At 32.1% G+C, this 26,065-nt stretch overlaps 1 protein-coding gene across 3 annotated transcripts; it reads right to left on the bottom strand.

Annotated features, from left to right (window-relative positions):
- Window positions 1-139: 139 nt before the first annotated feature.
- On the bottom strand, window positions 140-25,323 carry LOC106125318 (elongation of very long chain fatty acids protein AAEL008004). 3 transcript variants are annotated; one of them, XM_013322470.1, is made up of 9 exons: window positions 25,010-25,323; window positions 9,471-9,539; window positions 9,115-9,197; window positions 8,871-8,978; window positions 7,551-7,631; window positions 5,321-5,377; window positions 4,690-4,932; window positions 2,818-2,970; window positions 140-2,406 (listed from the first exon to the last, which is right to left on the bottom strand). In XM_013322470.1, the coding sequence occupies exons 2-9, from the start codon at window positions 9,526-9,528 to the stop codon at window positions 2,260-2,262; spliced, it is 930 nt and encodes a 309-aa protein (XP_013177924.1). In that variant the 5' UTR covers window positions 9,529-9,539; window positions 25,010-25,323; the 3' UTR covers window positions 140-2,259. The 3 variants fall into 3 exon arrangements, with proteins under 3 accessions (XP_013177924.1, XP_013177922.1, XP_013177923.1); XM_013322468.1 differs by lacking the exon at window positions 7,551-7,631 and adding an exon at window positions 6,817-6,900 and having other exon boundaries at window positions 25,010-25,322; XM_013322469.1 differs by lacking the exons at window positions 7,551-7,631; window positions 25,010-25,323 and adding exons at window positions 6,817-6,900; window positions 9,625-9,797.
- Window positions 25,324-26,065: the final 742 nt, after the last annotated feature.

Below are 26,065 nucleotides of genomic sequence, written 5' to 3'. Positions count from 1 at the left end.
CGAAAATTGATAAATCTCACTCATTTCGGGGTTCGCAGCATACTGTATTCAATAATTTGTTATATATTTTTTTATGTTACTTTTAAAACATAATTCAACTGTTTCGCCGTAATGACAAGGGTAAAAATAAATAATAAACTGATTTAATTCAAAAATGTATATTTTTCTATAATAAGAAGTCTGTAGTAAGTAAAAAACGCCGCGTCAACTGCTTTGCAGGCGAACTGTAACTGAATATTTCTGTGTAGGGATGATCAATAAGCTATATTTAAAAATAACATGAATATAACAATAATAAAATAACATCAATGAATTTCGCTCAACAACTTTTGAACAAGAGAAATATTAGTTTAATGTTATAGTTTTATAATTATATAAATTTATATAACATTGATCATCCCTAGATTAGCAGATAAAAATGTTTAAAATTTTTCGGACAGGATTCTGTACCATATAAAGACATTTGGTATAAATAAAATATAAATAAAAAAAAAATAAATAACCAACACAACCGTCGTATTGACAATAATCTAAATTGCATTGAAACAGTACTTCCTATTAACATTTGATGCAAAATTAAAATACTGTTTTACTGCATACACATTACATGGGCCAATGCCTATTGTACAGTCAACTGACCGTCAGTTTCTGAGACCAAAATTCCCATTTAAAACATTTTGTTATCTCTGTTTTGTCAAAGATGAAAGAAAAGGATGATACTATGTTTTATACAGAGTTCTGGTCTCAGAAACTTGCAGTTAAACACTGTTCATTTTCATTGGTTATCCAAATGTTAAAATAATCTGGGACAATTCTTTTTTTTAATATAAAATTATATAAATATTTATTAATTTTGATCATAGGCCCTATTTGTAATGTGTATGCAGATTAAAATTACTTAAAATTAATTTTAAAATGTTGTTTGATAATATTTTTTAATATCAACAATAATAAACATTAGAAAACGAAAGTTACATGTGATAAATTGCATTAATTATGAAATTATTTTACAATTACGCTAATTTTTAAACTGTAATTTTGTTATAATAATATTTTACAATGATCTTTATTCAACAATTGTGGCAAGGTGCTTATTTTACATATAATTTAGAACATCAACGGGAACATTAAAAAAGCACCTTTCTCAAACTGAATCAATAAGTATTGTCTTTTAAGAGTTTAATTAAAAAGCAACATATGTAAATGTAATAAAAGTACAAAACGCTATGCGATCACAAAATCTAGCTAAATTTGTATCGATAAAAATAACATTTACACCATTGATACCTTCTAATATATACAACTAGGTAAAATCACATTTAATGCTAACAACTCTAGTCTTTTTTATTTTAGCATGAAATTTTATGTCAACAAACATAGTACATATAAACATTTCATTTTTGCAACAATTTACCCAAATCAAAATATACAAATTTAACTTTTTTTATATAAAAAGTAGAGTGACTGTACATTTAAATTTACAAAATTACATTTATTATAGCAAATTAATTATTTATTTATTAATTATTAATCTTTTTTCGTAAATATATACATCCACAAACAGCTCTCTGGTTGCTTATATTTTGTAAACACAAAATCTCATGCTAATTTGAACATGGTAGAGTCATTAAGTTACGGCAAAAGACTAATGCGCAGACCACAGACAGGAAAAGATTCCGCCATCTTTGCCTGAATACGATCACTATTTAGTAATATATCTTGTGACCGTTCCAGGCAACGGGGATAATGCTTATTGCAAAAACCTCAGGCTTGTGTGGACTATGATGACATTAAGCTCGTTTACTCCAAAATGTTTGAATATACTTTGAAACCTGATATTAAAGAATATTAACCCTGAAATAACTTGGGCTTATAATTGACCGTTAAATCTTTACAACAATAAACTATATTGTATTTGTGCTTTCTTGAAAGTCTTGAACATAACTATTTTATTTCAAATAGAATTAAAAATTAACATCACCATGATTTTAATGTCAACGTAATGAACATTCTGGTCCTAACAATTAATTAAAACTATAATACATACAAATCCATAAAGAGAGAAGCTGCATGTATGAAGCCGGCCGGTAACATTGGGGACAACGTTCGGTTAACGCTGGACGTCCTCTTACAATCAATAATATGAACTTTGGTCCACGTCACTGCACTACACGAGAGGTAACACTATGAGTTCCACTGTCACATGTCACATATGTAGCTTTGCATCAGGGTCTGAATCGGGCCCCGGTCACTGCGAGGTCAGTTGCCCGCCGGCAGCACGGTACGCGCCCGCACAAATGTTCCCGTGCCGTTCGTATGACCATTCGTGTAGCCGTTCTTTAGTGTACCATTCTTGTACACTTCCTTTATTTCCGTTGTTACTGGTTGCGGTGACTTCGCACGGACCTAGAAAAAAGTCATATTTTTATTAAACTTTACTCAAAAACTACAAAATATTAAGCTTAAATATTATTTAGATAATTTTAATATAGGAAAACAAGCAGTACAAATGTACTGTAAGGCTTCAGTTTAAGATATTCCAAGATGCTATAAACAAATAAGTTTTAGTGTGACAATTATATACATTTTGAAGCTTTGACTCCCGAACCCGAAAAAGGCTGCCCTTTGTCAGGAGCCAATACCTTTCCACTTGCATTAATTGAATACACACAATTAGTGCCTAAATATCATTAAATAAAGTTAAAAAGATAAATAAGTTTTGCTATATGAGACAATTTACGATGTTAAAGAAAAAATGTAGCAGTTCGCAATAAATAGCGTAACTTGACATAGAGGAATCTGATGTTGACGTGTTACCTTGGGTTTGGAGTATGACTGGTTGTAGAAGTCTTTGAATAGGAAGAAGAACATGACAGCGTGCATGCCGATCCACCAAACGAAGGCTCGCGGGTAGTCGCAGTCAATGAAGAGCAGCTGGAACGCATGCACCATGATGCCGATGAATTGCACCTGCAAATAACAACGCGCTAATGAACATGACGTCACTGACGCTCGCTTGTATACACAGAATGTTAACATCCGTGAATTTATTGGAATTTTACTTCTGTAACACGAGAATGAGAGGGATGACTATGTATTGCTAGCTGTCGCCCCCGACTACGACCGCGCAGAAATAAAAAAAAAACATATGTGCCTATGCGTTCTTCCAGACTATGTTCTATATGTATGCCAAATTTAATTGAGATCAGATCAGGCGTTCTGGAGATACCTTCAAACAAATATCCATCTAAACATTCGCATTTATAATACTAGTATGAAGTACTGGACTATAGAAATCTAGTGACTCTACTAAATGCAAAAAAAATGAAGACAATATTTCTTTGCATTTATACAAGTAAAAAAGACGCGTACAAATGTTAACGGTTAAAAGTCAGGTAAGTTCGCATCCGTTTTACAGTTCTATAAATGTTTAATTTTAAATTTATGTGTCCGTTAAAACATTTTAGTGATCATTTGCATTCCTCGAGTATATCTATATTATATTTTTAGTACGCAATAAATTATGTAAAGTGCTCACGAGCTGATGGACATCGACTAAACATTAGCTAATCGTTTACCAAGTAATGTCAATATTTAATAAACTACCTAAGGCGTAATAACAAGACTTGAAGAATGTGGAAAAATGTTAACGCACTAGCTCTGATAGAAGGACGTCTAGTATAATATACGCAAAAGTTGTCAACGAGTCGAGTTATTATTTTAGTCGTTACAAAATAAGACATGTTATTACTTTTATTGCAAATTATGAACGTACAATAAAATGACAAACTAAAATATTACAAGAAAACGATAACAATATAAGAATGCTAAGTTATTTTTAACTATTTAGCGCTTCCTGGGTTTTCGAAATGGATCTGTTTAAATAGTGAACACCGCGTGGAGTGCTTTTTAAGGATATTCACTTTTATCTTTAACTAGCTGTCGACCACAACTCCATTCGCGCGGAATTAAAACTTAATAAGTAGCCTATGTTCTCTATCTATGCCAAATTTCAGCGAGATTTTTAATATAAATACGAAGCAAGATAATAGCAACAATTAAAATTACCAGACGCTTTGAAGACACATTCATAGGAGTCACCAAAACGGTGACAAACAACATTTACGTAAATATAAAAAATCATTACACGAACACACGAATTATTTCTTTGGTATTGTTGTCTCGCTCGTGTGTTTTGTCTCGCTCACCCCATACACAGAGCACACAATATTGTTCAGAGACAAAGGCCAGTTTCGTGTTACGAATATTATTCAACAAGTTACACCGATGTAAGGTCAATAAGAAACTTGTAATATGGATAATATTATTACTTCCTAATGTATATACATTACGACATATTTTAGAGAGAAGTAAAGTGTAATCTTATCGTGTGTTTACATTGTCAAATCAACAGGAAAAAAATAGTAGTACGGTTTATTCAAAAAGAAGTAGAAGGAAGAACTTTGAATGCGTGATTTGAGACAATTTTCTTCAACTCTAAATTATATTTCTACACTAGATGTTGCCCGCGACTCTGTCCGCGCGGAAAAAAATAGCCTATGTTTTCTTCCAGACTATGTTCTAGATCTGTGCCAAATTTCATCTAGATCCGTTCCTGAGATACCTTCAAACAAACATCCATTCACATAAACATTCGTATTTATAATATTAGTAAGACTATTGACTTACCATTTGTAGGGTAGTAAGATATCTCTTCCACCACAGGTACCTCCTCATCTGAGGTCCCATAGCGGCCAACATGTAGTATGTATACATAATGATATGTACAAAGGTATTCAACAAGCCGAAGAACGTGGAGTGGCCGCCAGGAGTGAATTTAACACCGAACCATACAGACATCGGCATCACACCGTGGTGGATCACATGGAGGGTAGACACATGATCAAATTTCTTTCTTAATACAAAGAAGATCTGAAATAAACAATTTTAAATATGTATGCCGGATTCAAATTCAAACCGTTAACCATAGACAAACTACATTTTAAGCAAAAACTAGCAAATTTCAAAATATTTCTGATATAACACTCTCATATAACTATAATTAATTTTTCTAATTTTACAATATCACACTGCAAACATAGAAAGGGCCGCCATGTTGGAGTTTGACGTGCCTGTTTACATAACTTATTCTTTCAATTGAAAAATCGTATCATAATACAGGCTAAAAATAAAAGTATTCTGTTCCTCTGATGTCAAAGACCTAGTTCTAGACTTAGAACATTTAACGAGAGTTAATATTTATAGATATAACTGCATTTTTGGAACTACAATAAATTAAAATATTAAAAAAGGATCTTACCGTATCAAAAAATTCCGTAAACTTTGAGAAATAATACCACCAACATGCATGTACCATCTGAAAACATAAAATTAATATTATTATCACGTAAAGTGTCTTTTTAATTTAATTTTTAAATGAAAAACTCAACAAATAGATTTTCCTTACTTGTTCGATGGCCTCCAATTAATAAAATATAAAATAAAATAAGACTAAATAACACAGAACTTATCAATTATTACGTTTTATTTATTATAGTTAGCGAGTTTTTTTTATTGGAGATTAAAACTATAGGATATTAAAAAAACAGATCCAAATTGAAGAATTCTGTGCCATTATAATAAACATGCAAAAGTGTTAAGCATAGTACATAGCTATAAATCCATACTGGAATTCGTGACTTGAGTGTTTACACTTCTGTCCATGTAAACGATACAGTATTAAAGCAATAACGAGTGACGTTTCCAGTATTGATTCCGTATCTATGTAACAATTTAGATGCTTGCATTGGCTTAAATAGTTGGACGTGCAATGTTATTTATCGATGTAATAAAAATGGTCGTGAAATGGAATAAGCGGGCGTAATTTTATACATTTTCCATGTTTGTTAAAGCTATTATAAATATTCGCTAAATGTGATGAAATAAAAGCTTATTGTCAAACAGAATGTGTTTAGGCTACATCATATAGAATCTCAATATGTTTTAGCCTTTGATTACTTTAGGCTCTATTTGAAATTCGTTTTTTCATGATTAACCAAGAGTCATTAAGTCAAGTGACGGTTACTACTTTAAGGTGAAAATCCGAAAATGCGGCAGTGTATTGACCCAACACTAGTCTTACTAAATTTGACGTTTGTGTTCACTCACTATTAATTCTGACACTGGACTTTGTCATGAAAGCACGTCATTCGCGCTAAAGGATTCTAACTAATAATGTCTAAAACTACTAAACTGACACAATTATAAAAACGCAATTTTTGAAGCTTTATGCCACACGTAAGAATATTAAAAATGTTCAATTTTATAAGCTTTTAATTCAATTAAATGATTCTATACCAATGAAGAACATGATCAATGATGGATTTAATGCAAATACCGATAGATCGAGGAGGCTAGGTCAATGCAGACAAGTGTTTGGAAAAAATGTATTAGAGTGCCAAAATAACAAAACAAATAAAAAAACCGAAAAAAAAAACATCAAGGGTCCTGATTGTATCCTTAGCAGTGGTTATGTGCGCATTGGAGGATACGTGAACTTAATAAAATAGGTTTGCCACCAAAACTATTTTTAATTAACAAGTCTTTTTTGTTAATATTCAAAGTACAGAAATATGGACTAATCTAATCTACTAGATTAGAATAGGCCATTTTCAATGTAAGATATAAAATAATTCAAATATGATAAAATGATAGATGGCAACCCTATGAAGGTGAGGAAACACTAAAGCAAATCAAACGAGAAATTGAAATTTCCAAGGGTTTGAGAGCATAATAACGGAAGAAGTTGTAATTCACCCTCATTGTTTGTGGATGTTTGGAGTGGTCGACCGGCTGACAGTGAAAGTTATACCTGCCTGTGAACCAGCCAGCGGCCCCGATCTGAAACAATACGCCGACACCAGGCCCTGTGTTATTTGTATACTGCATAGCGCGCTCTTTGCCGCATGCTCGTCATCCTAGTATGCGACATGTTAATCACCACATACCGGCATCTAATTAACTACGGCTAGTACATTCATTCTATAATACAAGCTCAGGGTTGACGCAAACGTTCTAGTCGGCCTCGTATTTTTTACATTTCCGTATGTGTCAACCCTAATAAGTGTTAGTAGTTTTCATATAATATAATAAATTGTAGAAATACAGATTATTAATACTATTATTTTTCTGATAACTCCTTCTTTGCCCTGTACCTAACTTACGGCTGGCAACTAAAATATTGTAGATTTTTTGATACGTTACGCCAAAATGCTCCCGGTTACCATAATTAATAATTCAATAATAATCTTAAGTAGTTTAATATTCTGATTGTTTCCTAATATGAAAATACAGTTGGGATCATGAGAGTATACATAAGCCATAAAAAATTACGCCATTTAAAATCTACAATCACATAGTTGCCAGTTCAAAATATGTACAGGTGTCCTGAAAATAATAATAATATTATGATCGATGTCTATATACAATGCATTCTGTTAGTCTGTTTTTGTATTGTAGCTCGGCAGGTAGCGCCTGCGTCCTTCACTTACTCTAGTTGCTACAGGATTGTCTGAGTAGTCAACTGGTTGGCATCGCAAACTGTAATGCTTCAGCCAGCCCCCCATCAAGCTCTGAGTTTTTTATTAAAACAATTTCATTAATTTATGACTAATTTATATTATAATTTGCTCTATAAAACCCTGGGTTTTATAGCTGACACTAATAAGGATTAATTATTTTGTTACTGGTAACATTTATGAATATTAGCAAATGTAAATATTGATTTTATAGTCAATTATATTTACATATTACAATGTAATTATATAAAACATTATATGCGTATATTTTATGTTAATATACTTAACTTTATAACTTTTATTTTATTACTAGTGTAGGATTTTTCCGTGATTAAATAAAATAGAAATTAAGTAGCCTATGTGTTCTTTCAGACAGTGTTCTACATCTATACATAATTTCCAGATTTATGCACCAGTGAAGATATTCATATCCATCCAAATTTTCGCAACATAGTAAAAAGTAAGATTTAAGATATTTTTTGCATAAAAATATTTATTATTTATAACTCTTAATTTCTTTTTTTTTCTTAATTGTTATGTTGGTTACTTCAAAGTCAATCCATTAATATTTATATAAAATGATGTATGTATACTCCTTTATAAAAACAATCCACATACAAACCTTTATGAAATATTGATGTATATTTTGTTTCAATAAAAAACCTAAATAATTTCACATTTGTACTAAAACCCGTAAATTCAAAAAAATACGGTAAACATTTTTTTTACATAACTATATTAGCTTTTACATAAAAATATCAAGGACGAGCTATGTTTATTAAGCATGAAAATTTTTCAATGGTTTTGCAAAATTTCCATAATATAGACAAAGTACAAATTAATCGTAATAAGTTATAAAATATGCACAAACAACAATGGATGTACTGTATTAAAAATTAAAAATGTTAAATATTTACGTATATCATTATTTTTCCAATTAGAAATTCAAAGTATTGTAAGTCATTACAAAACAATAGATTTACAGTAGTTTTTTTAGTTAATAATTTAAATTTAGTTAACTAAGATTGTATTTTGTGAAATAAAAAAATTATTAAATTGAAAAAATATAAAGTGAATTCAGAAAAAGATACAAAATTCCATAATGTTGGTACTATTGTTTATTTAATTAATTAGAGAATATTCTACTAACTAACTGAAATCTAAGATAACTAAAAATTATATTAATATTTATAACTATATTTACCAACTTGGTAAATTTTTGGTGTATTCTAAAAAATAATTATTATTTTAATTATTAACTAATGTATTAGTGGTATAAGTAAACTGACTTACCTCATAGAATAACCATGCACTGAAGAGTACTTGTAGAAAGTTGTATGCTATTAAAACATTTTTTAATTCAAATGGTTTTCTATTTTCCATAAATCGGGGCCCTAAAACCTGAAATTTAATAGACAACAATTATATTTATTTGTTTTAATATGTAAAGATACCACAAAATAACATTTATATGAATATAAAGAGAATATGACAGCCAATATATATTTAAGTAAGAAAAAAACAAAAAAATTTTTACCTTGACTAGATAAACATAACTTAGACATATTAATAATGTGGGGAATGGAGAGCTCATCAGGAACCATGGATTTGTCCGAGGGTCTGTGAAGAAAGTTTTTATAAAATTTAATTTCATATTAAATATAAAAGGTATTTTAGGTTTATAACTTATTTAAAAAATTTAATCAAAGGTTATAGCTAAAAGAGGTAGCAATTTTTAAAATTTAAACTTTATGTTAAGTGATGACCATAACAAACCTAATGTAACTAATAGATAGTAGTATGGTTTGGTAAAATTGACACTGTTTCAGTCGCACTTATTGATTTTGCTTTAATAATCAATTAATAATAGGTTGTTATTTTATTTAAACTCACCTCCATATTTATCCATAAAGCCTTGCATATCATTTATATATTGTAGTATTAGCGCCATTATGACGATATCTGAAAAAGAAAGTATATTCTTCAATATGAAAATCCTTCTGAATATATCCGTTCAAGGCGGGATGAGATAACAGAGATACGGCACCGTCTTTACTGAATGGTACAGGAATAATGTATGGGTTCTAAAAATATTTTAATACATGTTTCGTTAATTATCATTACTTTTCTATTACTGACAAAAATAACTAATGTCATCTAATTTTATTCATGAAATATTGGTCATAAAATGAAAAATATCGGGTGACTAGTGAATATATGTCATCATCCTAAATGTCATCTTACAACAAAAAAAACTTATTATTTTAACCACAGACTACATATCATAGGGTCGGTGTCTGATACTACGGTAGATGGCGCAATATTGTAGTAGCGCAATGTCAGGCGATGAGCTAAAAATCGACTTTGACCTAGTTGTGGTAACATAATATGCAGGCCTTAATAAATGGTCGAACCGAATTAAGAATGAATGTAGAATAGTTACGTATATTTATATTAGATAGTATTTTAAGAGATATAAAATACAAAAAGTGTAGCGTATCAAAAAATTAACCATCCTGTCATGAGGGCGCTACAATATCAATTGATATTGCAACACTTTATATCTATGTCAATACTACATTAACGAACTAATGTCCTTTAAAATTAAATCCAGTACTTTAAACTTATCCTACGATAATTGACTTCTTCGTTTTTGCTCCGCGGCAATAAGATTTTTAACCATATTAACACAACAAATTATCAGGTATTCTTAAATTCGACATCAATCAACAATGTCGATGCCGTGGTAACGAACTTTTTTTTATAAAATTGTTTTGTCGTTAGTTGAAATAAGTTCTGTAGGTTTTCTGGGATAAAGCGTGGTATTTTCTAAAACAAATTTCGAAGCGTAATGGCACCCATTTGTCGTATATATTATTACTTTTGGATGTATATGCATGAGAAAAAGGATAATGTGATGCTTGAAGTAATTGTAAAATGTAAAGTGTAGATTCTAAAGAATTGTTTGCAAGTTCGTAGCATTTCTCATTGGTCATTTACTTAATTACTGATTGTTAACCAAGTTTCCAAGGATCCCACGGCGATTAGCGGAATTGCCAAGGAATTAAAATGTTTTATAAGAACTTATATTTTTAAATAATCGTTTAATAGTGATTACTTGAATTGTATCGCAAAATATTTTAATTTATAATTTAAATATAATTAGTAGAATTTTTTTGGATGGTTGTAAACATATGCCAGCGTTATAATTTTCATAATAGAAGAACATGCTATTAGTCCCACACTTTAATAATCTTACTAATGTTGTAAATGCGAATGTTTAGATGGATGGATGTATAGACGTTTCTTTGAAGTTATTCCCAAAACAGCTACATGGATCTCGATAATATTTGCATAGAGGTAGAGCATAGTCTGGAAGGACACATAAGCTACTAATAAAGTTTTTTTTTTCAATTACGCGCAGATGGATTCGCTCGCGACAGCTAGTTCAGTTATGTTTTACAATATTTTGCCGTTCTATTTAAATAACCTGATTGGAAGGTAAAAATGGCAATTGGATTGACCTATTTTCAATAATCGAATATGGTGATAAGTGTAATCTAAATAAGTTGCAATAAACCATTATTGCTGCGATAAATAGATGATTTAAGATAAGGTGAATAGATAAAAAGAAACTATAGTTTTAACAGGTTTCAGTTGTCGGCAATGTAATGAATACAATTACTGTAAGTAGAATAATACCTTCCACTATCCACACCGTTAAATCTTAAATGAAAGTTTGTGACCTCTGTTATAGTCAAAGAGCTAAACTTTGATAAAATTCGAAATATGGTTTTCACTATCGTAAACACGTGTTGGATAATAAAACGACAAACATAAGAACGTATAATGACGCATTTCCAAGATTTTAACATAAACTTAAAAATTGGAAAAGTACTGCTGGTTTATGATGCCGTATTTACGACGTTAAATAGAGTGCGAGACGTTAAATGGAGTGTATTAATGTATGGAAAACAAGGTAAACCGACAAAAGTCATGCAGTTTTGACGTTTTGAGGAGTTCAACGTAACATCGAGAGTTGTTATATGTTTACACTGTATTTGAATCGTTATCTCTAGATATAAGCACGATACTATCTTCGATATTCTTATCAGTGGGTATCTTTATTTTCTTGATAGTTTATGTTAAAAATTATTAACACGAAGTAAACTATAAACTTTATTTCCTTTCAAGCTGTCGACTCTTCTATGCGAAATTAAAAAAAATATTAAGTAAGTAGTCTATGTGTTCTTCCAGGCTATGTTCTCCAAATATGTCAAATTTCAAAGATCCATGCTGTTGTTCTGGTGATATTTTCTAACAAACATCAATCTATGTGAACATTTGCGTTTATAATATTAATAAGATATTCCATATTATCTTGTTCAATCTCTATAACACTACGTGCTTTTTAACATTTTATTGAATGCGTTTATAAGAATAAAATTTCACACGTCTCGCTTGTCAGCAAGAAAAAAACATTAATCGTTATCGTATCTTATCGGTTTTGTTTATGAATCATTAGAGATTAGTCACATCACACCCATTGATATCTGATCGAATAGATTCAATTTGAGATTATATGTCGGTAAAATCTAAAGTATGCTTTAATACCACAGATAATAACTTATATCACTAATATTGTAATTCCGTTTTCCTATGGCATAGACATTAATAAAACTTAGAGCTAATATGCGTTTTATATCTAAACTAGCCGTGGCCTACAAATCCGCCGCAATTTAAAAAGAAAAATAATAAGTAGCCTATATGCTCTTCCAGACTATGTTCTCCATGTATGAGAAATTTCAGCAAGATCCGTTGAGCCGTTCCGGAGATAACTTCAAACATCCATCCATCTAAACATGCTCATTTATAATATTAGGAAGATAGGTAGAAGTAAGATCAACGTATAAAATATGTATAAATACAATATTCTTTTTATATCTATTGACTAGAAAGACAATGACGAAATGAATTTATTGCTATTGTAAAATAGTTGAGCGTTATTAGCGTCTATTGGATGCATTTTTTCCATTCAGTCAAGAACTAATAATTACAGTACATTTTATTAAGATGATCTCACAGTTATAATTACAACATTTCCGTTATGCTAATAAAAACAGGAAAAGACGGGGAAAATAAATAATTACGAAAGGTTATTTGTGCTGACATTAAACAGGTAAGGTAAGGAAGCCTTACCGGCTCTATCATGAGATGAGAAGAAAGGTGTTCATTTCAATTTAACGGCCGTTCAATAATATCACGTGTTTTTTTTCACTGATAAGGTGATATCATTCGTTGTACGCGTACCGTAAGTAGGTCGTGACGTAATCAGAATGCGTACGTATTGCAAAACACAGGTTAGCACGAGAAAACTATACCACCATTGATTGAGATGGTTTACGCAGTAGGAATACCTTTAGATGACGATGAAGGGTTCATACGACTTGTGCATGTGAGAGAGTGTAATATAAGTGCTACGTTATTACACTTCTGTTGTCTTTAGATGCAGCAATTCACTAAGTGGGTCATTGGCTGCACGTCGAGTTATGTAATGGTGTGGCGCACCGACGGGCGGTGCGGCGGGTGACGAGCGCGACTTCGATGGCGCGACTCTTTCGATGCAGCCTCACGTTACCACAGGCGGGGACATTTTCGCGACTATTGCAAATTCTATATTAAACCAGTTACGGAATTTAGAACATCATGTAAACATTTTGAAATTCAACCGAGTCATTGTCGCTGTCCTCGCACTATGAATATAACTACTCGTGAAACTCTCTTATCTTTTATTGCGGTATGACCGTCGAAATCGAGGTAATAAAAAGTATGAAGAATGCAAGTGTAAAGGTGATTAATTTGTATTAAGTTATGCTATCAGCTCACATCATTAAAAGTTATTTCCTTATTCCTTAAGCTTTTACCTAAAGAGGTACTTCGTCATGCGACATTTACAAAATCTAGGTACTGTTTGTTATTGAGCTCATAGTCCTAGAACTGTTGTTATGAAAGCATACTAAGAACTAATGTTTTTATTTACGAAAACTTTATCCTTTAGTAACACTAAATGCACTGATACAAATATCGCTGTAAAGTGAAAGTGTGGACCCTTTTTGAAAGTTAATCTCTTTTACCCACGCAAATTGTTAAGTGTTTACCGACCGAGATATTTATAAAATTAGATTGTTTTTGATTTGAGAATTTTGCGAAAATTTAATGGGCTCTTAGTAGTTTAAAATGTTTATGTTGTCATCGGATTATGTAAACAGACAACGACACCTGGACGCCTTGTTAGTCGCATACAAAGGCCGGGACATGTGGTTATAATTACTCTGTGTAAATATGCCACAGTAAAATAGATTTAACGCAACGTCCGTGAGTTGAACGTAGCTTTTCGCTCTTATTTAATACTTCATCTAAAAACTTTCGCGAGAATATTTTAACATCATTATCAAGCAAGATTGAATTTGGAAACAAAGGAAGGGAAAAAGAAGTGGAAGTGGATATATGGAAATGATACAAGACCCTGGCTTGTTGTGGAAGAGTTCCTAGTATTTATAAAAAAAATAGATGCTGGCTGACTACTAAACTCTAGTCAAGTTGTATTTAAACAAAAGTTTAATGATACGTTTGAGAGTTTCAACTGATTTGCGATTTTAAATAGCTTGCATGATTATTACGGAAATTGGGCCAACGCCTAGAGCTATGATAATTTTATGCAGCTGTCGCTTAATATTAGATTTCGTATTCCGCACGTACTGGCTGATAGATAACTAACGAATATCACTGTAAGCCAATCAAGGTCATTGACCTTGCGTCTACGTGAAACTATGCAATTATAATAGACAAAATTCATTACGGTATTGAAAAAAAAGTAATGTTTTCGCAAGTATGAAATCGTGTTGGAAATTTTGAAATTAGATAAATAGTAATACGAGTATTGATAAATATACTCAAAGATCGAGTTAATAAAAGGTTTTTTGTATTTGTAGCATTTGGTAGTCAATCATAATAATTTAATTTTAATTTAAAATATTACGCACAACTTTGTTACATGATACAATGTTTTGTGTTGCTTAATTAACTATTGGTGAGATAATTATTCATTCATATTTTCATTCTAAGAGCCTTGCAAAATGTATTGATGAATATGTATTGATTGTATACGTCAGGAAATCATAACTTTATGAGGTCGTAGTGGAAAAATCTTTAACCGGTAATGTTTTTAAAACATTTATATTTGAACATACTTTTAACCATTGTCTTTGTCTAGCAAAGTGTAATAACGACCATTCGTTAATATATCCATTGTCTTCTTGCATATGATAACATTTCTATAATATGTTTTTTTTTAAATATGATAGAGTAGAGGAATTCGAAGTCTGAAGTAATGACACGACACATATTTGACCGATTGCGATGTGGTTGCGCTTAAGCGATTCAAGCATCCCATTGTTTTTAAATTAACGGTTTTAATTATGTAGCGGTACTAAAATTATCTGCCCACATCTTATATCATACTAATATTATAATGGTGTAGAACATAGTCTGGAAGAACACATAGGCTACTAATTATAAGTTTCTTATTAATACCGCGCGGACGGAGTCGCGGGCGACAGTTAGTCATACTTATATTATAAATACAAATGTTTAGATGGATGGATGGGTGTTTGTAAAAAGTTATCTCCAGAACGACTGCATGGATCTCGATAAAATTTGGCATTATATAGTACATAGTCCTTTTTTTCAGAGGGGTATGCTTTATGCATGCTCCGCGCCCCGGGTGGGGACGCGGTAGTTATGTGGGATTCTCTTCCGGATGGGAAGCATACCCACTAAACCCCTCTGTTCCTCCTACGCATCATGGCACGCTTGCGCTTTCGTCCACCACAATATAGAACATAGTCTGAAAGAATATACATGTTATGCTAATATTGTTTCCTCAATTAAAATTCGCGACTACTTGAGATACATTCGTTTGAGACTAGTTTGTCACGTTTTATTTTTAAATAATCTTTCCCTGAATACTAAGCAATAAGCAGATATCATATTAATGTTTATGATCTTGAAATTTCGACAACTTTTAATGATTTCAATGAAGCTTACTTACACTAAAGCTATTTTACGACGTTGATTTTGAATAAGGTGTATTTCCGCATAAAGACAACTGTGCTGTTAATAATCCTCTTATATGTGACATTATGTGCTTGAGATGAACTTGTCAGGGTGTCAATCTCTATGGAAATCATAGATAAATAAGTTTTTTGTACCGGTGTTTCCTTAGTGGAAACTCATAGTTATGACAAGAAAAAAATCATAAGTACTTTTAGTAGAAATAGCAATTGGAATTCACTGATTGACAATGGACAATGCATATTCAATGCCTTTTTTTCAAGGTCAGTTGCTGCGAATGAGAGAAACTTAGTCAATTAGAATTTCTCTATACAAGCATCTTTGTAAATATTTCTAATAGTAATTGTGAAGAAGAGTTACGATGTACAGATTACACGTTCACAATATTGTAAAAAATATATTAACTTGTGTATATTAAAATTGGCTTGACATTTAATATTTGAAAGGACTAGTGTCTGGTAATTGGAAACACATGATACATAAAAAAAATAATTAGTTTACAATAAATTTTTCCATTACGCCACGAACAAGTGGCGGAGAAACCCGTAGCATTATAAATGCGTGATTGGAAAATTTTATAAAAAAAAAAACAAATAAAAAACTGGCAACATTTCCAGACGTCAAAACATTTTTAATAACTAGTCATTCGTACGTTTTTAGTGAATGCAATTTCTTACATAGAAAAAAATTACATTAACTATTTAATTTATTGACAACCCATTAAATCCTTTTTTGAAAAATTGCAAACTTTTTATCCGCATACTTGAGTTTTTTATGTAAACATAATAATAAAATAGTAGTAATATATCCCTCAAGTTAATATTTTTATGGTAATAGCTTTGTTTCTGGCTGTTTATCATGTATTTTATGGCGATATATCATAATTTATGCCAGTTGTAGTGAGTAATACCTTTTGAATGTTTATAGATAGTTGTAGGGGAAGCCCGACTGCCATTGACATTCTAGTGACGTCCCTGAGGCCTAACTCCAACTCGCCCGGAGTTTATAAATAAAATATCAAGATCAAACTCGTAGCTTAGTGAGAAACTTCAACTATGCTCAACTCAAAACAAGTTTTTCCTTATAGGTGATAATTAAGACTTGGAATTATACGGGTTTCAATGTTTTAATTAGCTAATTATCACAACGTTATTGAAATATTTTCATGTACTAATATGGATTATACTAATATAATAAGGAAGAAACCGATATTTTTTGTAGTGTCTGTATAGTTATACTTTGGAACTAAAACAGATTTTAGTATAATTACTTGAACAATGCAACATTAATTAAGAAATAACATATTTAATATTGTTATAAATTTCGTGCGTAGTTAAGACTGGCCACAAGTAAATATAATATTTTAATAACTTGGGCACAGTGTAAAAAAAGAATACAAAAGCAATTTTTAATTAAAAAAAAAATTATAACTAATTATGGTCGAATTTCAACCAATCGGCGACCACTATTAAATGTAGCCTACACTCAACCTTATAGCTTCTTATTTCTCTTAGTGCAAAAAACCTTTCTAAATTAAAGTGGTTAAATTGAAGCTTTTAATATCACTTTAAGTGGAATATGTTTATTACTTCTTTCCTGTATAAGAATACCTTAACATCTACCGGTAATAACAAGGTTGTAACTATAAATGTAAATAATATACATATGTATACAAATACATGTATATTGGAAATAAAAAATAAACATGCGGAAGTTTCTCAACAACAAACAAAATGTTACAAATAAGAATAATATTCAAAATTACTTCCGGGTCTAGTGGATTATTTGTTTTTTTTTTAAAAGTTAATGGATCTACTAATATATTTTTGTTAAAATGTTTCGGAATTAATAATTAGAAAAAAAGGCAAGATAAATACGAAAGTGGACTCTGGTAAAAATAACTGTTGAGAGTGATTTTTACTTTCTCATTTATTGATAAACAGACAATCGTAAGATAGCCCAAAAAAATAGAGTTGTTTTAAAATAGACCTTCCTATACGTCCTTAGTATGTACAGATAATACGTGAATTGAATAATAATAAGTGATTACAAATAAAACGTGTTGGTGACCGTTATCAAGAGTTGAAAGAATCATTGGACGTGAGATATGTAAGTATTTTTATAGCACGAATCGTTCCTAATGATTATTATTTCAATATTAAAGTAGATATACAGGATGTTTTGAACGTTCAACTGTAATATTTTCGTTTTGATTAGTTAATTAATCGGAAGATAGCTTTCTATGTCCACCCCAGGAAGGTTGAAGGACGTGATCTCATTTTTTCAATGTTACAAGGTCAGATAAAATTCGAGCTCACATAGTATTAGCTAACGTGTCCGACGATGTGTGTTATTCACGCACCGGCATTGGCAATGAAAGAACGCATGCTTGCACGCTATTCAACGACGAAAAATTCCGTTTTGTAATTGAAAATAACTTTCAATGGATAAGACATAGCGGGGCGAGCGACGTCGAGAAAGTACTTCACAGTGGAGGACATTTATTTCCTACCCATTTCGATGGAATTAAGTACAAACGTTGTTGTTACAGTTAAGTGGGAAGCGAATAAAATTCTTTGACTGTAGTCACATGTTATATGTTACACAAGTATAAAGATAAATATTGTAATAATTGTACTTATGTAACGATTTAAATTAACCTGATCGAAAAAAAACCTAAAATTGAGTCCTTGGATTTTGATCGCGATTTATAAAATCATTACATAACAATGTCGTTTGTTGTGGTTACAGTTCACATGCATAAGTTTTTACATTCATTTTGCACTGTAATTAAATAAACCGAGTACACGGTCGCGGTGTATTTAAATGGAGTGGAGTACACGTATAAAATAACCACCACCATAGTCCACTTTTTAGTTATTACTTACCCTAACTGCTATTTAAATAAAACAGCCCTTCATGCTCGGCGTAACAAGGTAGAAAATGAATGTTATAATACAAGTTGTTACTAAAAAAAAGACATTAATATTTTCAGGGTCATCACATTTCTAATTAGCAATTGTTAAAATCCACACAATTGTACCACATTTAAATAAATTAAGCTTTTTTGCATAATTATTCTGTCATTTACCTACATGACATCAGCAGTTTATGTCCTGGATGTCGATTACCAGTCAACATTTCGGACTTTTACCTTAGATAGAGCATTTAAGGTCAATCTGATTATTGTTTTAAAGCTAATGAATCTGATTTTAAAATCCACTTTACGTTACGTTATATTGTAGTTGACAAGATTATGTTTTGCTTTGTGTTGTCAAGTAGCTGTGATTCGTTCGCAAACATTACACAAGCCGTGTAAATTAATAGCTTGCGGATCCGTGAGTATCGCGGAAATGGTCAGAGCACTGGCAACGCAATACCAACGTCCAAATACATCACGGCCGACGAGTCCACATTCACCGGTTTTGTTTCAAACAACTTATAGTTGATTTCTGAGACTTAAATCCCTGTATAAAACATAATTTTAACTCTGTGTTGTCAAAGATAATCAGAAGGTTGACGATGTGTTTTATACAGGGATTTCAGAAACTCACTATTAATAGTTGGACAAAATTGTAACACGATGACAAAGGCTATTAGTATATTCTGTGATAAAATATTATGTCAAACCTACTTATGCATACTCGTATAAAATAACAGACATGACAAGAAAGCTACTGTCCGACTAGGATCTTATATGCGCGACGCAATCAAGGTGGGCTTTGATCTGTTTTAATTTTCTTTCATTTATCCTTTAATATTACTTATCTAGCTGAGATAAATTTGTTTGTATACTCTACACTATATAATTGTATAGAACATTTCCAGTTATAGCGTACAAGTAATTTGAGGTTAATTTTATCGGTATAGATCAGAACATTAGCTGGCAGTGACGGATTATATATTTCGACTACGACATTAATCGTGCGTTATCAGCTGTGTACTCTACTTATCGAATGAGCGAGATCAATCGTTATGTCCAAAATGTACGACCTAATTTGTAATGTTGCAGTTATTCTTTAACTAATGATAGTAAAGCCATTATGTGTTAATCTCAGATAAGGACTAAGCACAATTACAGTGTACTGACGTGTAGTTAGCTACTGTTTAGTCAAGAAATAAAGAAATAAACAAAAGAGAGACTAGACAAGAAAAATAACAAAATCAGCTGTCGCCCGCGACGTGTTCGGCGCGAATATAAAATAGAAACTAAATTAGTATTTTATGTTTTCTTCCAGAATATGTTTTACATCTAGGCACAATTTCAGAGATCCATGTAGCCGTTCCGTTGATATATTCTAACAAACATCCCTTCAAAATAGTAAGATACTAGCGGTCGCCCCCGAATCCGCCGTCCGTAGCCTATGTGTTCTTTCAGACTATATTCTATATGTATGCCAAATTTCCTCGAGATCCGTTCAGCCGTTCTGGAGATACCTTCAAACAAACATCCATCCATCCATCTAAGCATTTATAAGTTTAAGAAAGGTGCAACTGAGTCGTTGATGTAGTAATTAATGAGGTGGATCGTCTCTTAGTATCCCATTCTTTCATTATAAAAGAAACTCCATCAACGGGCGCTGAAAGGTTTATGGAAACAATGACAGGTATGTATTTTCAGAATAAAAGAATAATGTATTCCTCTTAGAATAGGCTCGTATTCAAAGACAATGGGTACGGTAGTCTCGATTCCGTAATTCAGTGAGACGCTATTAATCACTTTAAATAGTGTGATATCTTTGTGGGCGTGAAACGTTTATTGCAACCGAGTTCATATCATTCAACGTATCATGCTATGATTAATATTTAGTTCATGTTTGCTCTTAGATTATACAGCGCGTTTAGTATGTTTGTTTAAGCGAAACAAAATTTACGTTACAGGCATATAATATTTTGGATACAGTAATGAATAAAATAATGTTTTAGTAAATATTACCGAGTATACACCGATATAAGTATCATTTTTATATAAATATACATTTTTATTAATATTTATTGGTATGTAATATAATGGATATTTTATTTGCATGTTGCGTTCTGCTATTTTTTTAAAAAGTACGCTAATAAAATTTATGGAATAACTAGCTATGGGCACGTCTCTCTCACTGCGCGATTAAAAACCTTAATTCGTAGTCTGTCTTCTTCCAGCCTGTGTTCTAAATCTGTGTTTAACTTCATCCAGATACGTACAGCCGTTCCGTAGATACCTTCTAATAAACATTCATTCAATAATCCATCCTTCTTACTAATTTATTATATGAGAAAGATATGACAAAACTTTAAACGTGCAAATTTATATTCATATGGAATTTATTCGATTCGTAATATTGCTAAAATGTAACATTGTTAAACATACCCAGTTACCTATTTTCGTAATAATATTACGTTAATGTTACGATATTGTTTTAATATATTTTATTGAAATCAGAGTTGAATATAAACAAATAAGGCGAGGCTCGCAATATTTGCTAAAACAAGGTAACTCTTTATGAGTTTATCGATAACTTAGCTAATTTTTTGACGGAACTGGAAAATTACTGACAAGCGGTTTTTTTCGCATTACTTATTCATCGCATTAAAGTCGATAATATAATAGAATTTACTTTTTCTTGTTATCGACATTATTTTTAGGACAAGCCATAAAATAAGTTAAGTACTTGTTACATGTTTTATTTAGCATAGTCTATTTGTATAATTTGCTGTCTTTTTTAATTAACAGATCATGTAGATACTCACTAAAAATATTTACATTAAATGCTTTACTTTTTTACAATTTTTTTTTACTTTTTTCCAATTTACAAAAAATGAAACTTTAAATCTTGATGAAAGCTTTCGTCTACTATACACATATTTAATCGTCGTCAATTAAGTAGATTTGTATCGTTATAAAGGTTGAAAATTTAATAAACAGGTCGTTATGAACCATAAGTCGTTCGTAAGGTTCATTAAAATTCTATGCATTTCTCGTTTCATTGACGTATCAGGTGTGTGGGGTGTGTTCCATTACTTCAGATTTGATGTAAGACAGCTGGACTGTGCTCAGGGGTTAGTGGCGGGACTGCAGGGGCGTAGGCGGCGGAGGAACGTTCTTGTCGGCGCGGCTGCAGACCCGCGGCGTTTGCGCAACACCCGGAGGCGACGCGCACGACCCTGAACTCGATTCGGGCGCGATCATTTTGCAACTGATGGCTGGTCGTTGCGCCGCAGTGGACGACGCGCGCTGTGCCCGGCACAAATGTAAACATTTACAGGCGTAGGTCGAACCCGCGAGGTCAACTCGGACGTGCTCCCTCACATCGTCCACCATCAAATGACTATCCTCGTCTCGGGTCTCCTAATTTGTCACCTCACATTTATCAAATTGAAGGTCTAGTATGCAGTAAATGGCTATTGATAGCCTCCATTGCGATGTCGCCATATAGCCGCAGAGATTCTTTATGTATTCAACACACTGTTAACAAATACTTCGGCAAATTATTTAGATTTTATTGTACGACATTGACATATATAGAAAGTTTACGTCTTCTATTGAGCTATGTACAGTATTTTTATTCATAAGCAATATTTTTATGTTCTCAATTTCTATGCAAATACAATTTGTAGCGTGTTAAATAGAATAAATGTTTTGTGAACATACGTATTACTTCCTAGAGATAATCATCTAATATCGAAAATTCACGGAGTCTGATTATGTTTGTTTTTATTATTTTCACATAGATGTGAAGACAATTGCACCTTTATGTAGATGCCATCCATATAACATATACATAGCCATATTATACATGGTAAAAATATTTAGAATTCACTTAACTAAATCATAGCTCAAATTCGGATGAATTAGATAAATCTTCCACTCATCACTAATCTCTCTGCCCATCCCATGTAGGGTAGGCGCACTAGGTTTTGCTTGTTCAGATCGATCTAACTTCCGTCATCTCAATCATCACTTTTTCTTCCTAGGCACACCCCTACCGGTGTACCATTCCTATATCATACATATAATTCTCCTAGTCACATGCAATTCTTCTTGTTCTTCTCTAACATCTTCCACTCTTGTCTATATGTCATGTAAATTAGCCTTAAGATAAGTTTTTGTTCAAATAATTTATATACATAGTTGTAACATAACATACGAGTATATACATAGTTGAAAGAATTTATTTCAACTTTTTGTGTTTTTAGTTATATATTGAAATATGTATTATTTGTAAATATTTCATGTACTGATTTTAAATAAAGATAGAACTAAGCGTCAGTATAAACACGCTGTGGTCCGAGCGCTATCGAATGACCATCGGCCTTTAAATTGTAAAATTAACGTAATTTTACTCTATCTCAGGCAGATATGAGCAAACGGATATACGATATGGTATAATAATTCAAATTTTACTGGCATTGACATAACCGGTTGTTTATACCGAAAACCGGCGAATCAATATCAACTTCTTACTGAATATAGATAATTTCCTGACGCGTGTTGGACGACGTTTACGAAATTGTATTCGAACTCAGATTTGGCGTCTTAATTATTGTAATATTAACTTGATTTTAATTTCCAAGGATTTCCGATTTTAGCTACTCTCTATTAGCTTAATAAAGTTCATTCCAATTTACATTTATAGGATTTTTTATTATATTTTGATTAAAAACTGCGAAGATGTTTACTGTATTTTTAGAAGGTCATGGTTATTGATATGTTTTCATATTACATAATATGATTACACATCAAAATTGATTGTTTTAGAATAAAACGTTAAAGGGAGAAAAACCTTCAAATTACAAAGATCACGGTCACAAATAAATTTAATTAATTTCAATGTTTCTTGTGTTGCAAGATTATATGATAAAAAAAAACCATTTGTGTTGAAAAGATGCTTTTGATTTATTACATTGCGATAAGCGAAAGATATTATATATACATAAAATGTAAACATTGCGCATATTTACATTATACTCAAATATTTGTCGTACCCTTCTAAATACATAGTAAGTTTCAGATTGAATTTCAAATTAACATATCACCGGTATTTGACTTTTAGCTTAGACTGTGATAGAAAAAGAATTAAAGCGTACATCTTGTCAGAAAACGCTAACAATGTTCTTATATGTATGCTCTTTGTATCAATGCTAACGACTAAACAAGGTTACAATTTCAATCTAATTTAACAAAAAAAAATATTTAGTTTTATATTTTTCAAATAATTATTTCTCTGTCGAGACTTTACTTTTTCTATAAGTTTGTTGATATTTGAATATCATACAGAAAAAAGGTATTGCGATAGTGAGTACGGCGCGGCGATAGTAGAAGCGAGTTAATCTCATGACATGTCAGTGGCCACTCGAGGTGACCTTACGTCACACGTCCACCGCTTTGCGCCGCCACACGCGCACAGAATACTAACGTCTTCGGAACGCCTTGGTGAATCCTTGGCTTCAAAACCGAGCTCCTTTCTTAGACGGTTGCGTTTATTGCACGTTTTCTACTATTACCCATCGGTAACTATCATTCCACCTATGAAGGAAGTTGCATGTGAAGCGAAGTGTCGCAAGCACCAGCTGAATGGTGAGATACAATCGCTCGTGGTGTTTGGTGACCGACGTTCCGCGCACGTTCGCGAGCATTTCAAATTTATAAATACTGTCGTACCAGGTAAAACAACATTACCTGTATATTTGCGATCGTAAAGTATAAACTCACGTTTCCTACGTTTGGATTTGCGCGAGCGCCGTGCCGACTGACCTTTGATCGGAGTTCTATGTATTCAATGCTCTATGAAAAGGCCTTTTAAGTAATTTCATCATCGTCATTAGTCAAAAGGATATTTATCTTGTGAATATGTAAATTATTTATATTCCATTTTCATAGTTTTTTGAACGAGTTCGTGTTATAATACTTTGTATAGTTTTAACAAAATTTTTGGTTAATATTTTTTTTAGTACATAACTTAATTTTGTGTTCTCTTATATATTTGCTAGAAGAGTTTGCGTAACATGTATTTCTGGTACGGAATACGTAGCTTACGTTATCGGTACAATCTAGTTAAAACGTTTGAGATAATGTAATAAGTAATTTCAGTAAATTAATTGCAATTTTCATTCATATGATTCCACATTTATTTATAATCAAATAAATAATTTTAGACCTTCAATATTACCACGATTGCACAAATGCAACTATTACTAAATAATTTAAATGTAACGAAACGTGAAAAATTTTACTAGCCGTCGTTCCCTTCATCACATGATTCATACAACGCACCGTGATTTCATAATTATAGTTGGAATCATCATTGTCTCACCTGTGGTTGTATGTTTTGGTTGTCGTGCGTTCCTCTCGCGGCGATGGGCACCGGCTGTTGAGCACAGTCACTACCCGACAGTGGACATCTAGTGTCCCGAGCGGTCCGTGTAAACTTAGTGGGGGCGCTGGGGTTGCGAGTGCAAGTCGCGGCGTGCGGGTTTCGATCGCGGAATGCGCCTGCGCGGCGTGCGGTCGGCTCGGTACTGGCGGCGCGCGCCAAGATCGCGCTCTTTTATCACATCGCTTCACGCGTCTTCAACTTGACTCCTCGTGCGCCTGCACAGGTGTCTGTTCATTGCCTCTACCCGATGACTGTCTGCAAGTTTGCCGCGCCACAGAAGAAGTCAATTGTCAGTAGGAGCGCAGCTTTAAGAGAATATTTGTTTATTGTTTTGCTTTATCCGTATCTACTGTCTCTAGTGTATACGTCGTCAATAGGATTAAGTTAGGTTAAGTTGTTTATAAGTGATGATTATCTTGATATATATAATTCTTCTGTGAGTGTGTATGTCACTGAACTTCTCTCAAACGACTGAACCGATTTTGATGAAATTTTTTGTGTGTGTTCAAGGGGATCTGGGAATGGTTTAGATTCACAATTTTCATCAAATATTAACTTCATATTAATTTATTCAAATTAAAGACGTGTAGACAGGACAACGTCTGTCGGGTCCGCTAGTTAATGTATAATTTTTTAGACTTTTTTTTTACGTTTTTTTTACATGAAACGTTATATAATATTGATATTGAAATGAAATATTGAGAAAACATCACATTAGGCGTTTGGCGATGTATTAAAGTAATTAAATATGGATATATGTATAAGCCAATAATGATCAAGAAAAAATTAATAAAAAGTTTATGATATAGAGTGATCGTTTAAGTTATTTTCAAGTACCTTCATATGTCTTACTTAATATTATATATGCGAATGTTTGTTTGAAGGTATCTTCAAAACGGCTGCTAGTATTTCGCTAAAATTCGGCATGTAGAACATAGTCTTGGAGAACCCTCCTACAGTTTCGGGCGACAGCTAGTGTTCGAATACGTGTGT

The sequence above is a fragment of the Papilio xuthus genome, unplaced genomic scaffold (genome assembly GCF_000836235.2).
Source record: "Papilio xuthus unplaced genomic scaffold, Pxut_1.1 DF825928.1, whole genome shotgun sequence".
NCBI classification, from domain to species: domain Eukaryota; kingdom Metazoa; phylum Arthropoda; class Insecta; order Lepidoptera; family Papilionidae; genus Papilio; species Papilio xuthus.
This window is presented reverse-complemented; position numbering and strand designations above follow the sequence as displayed.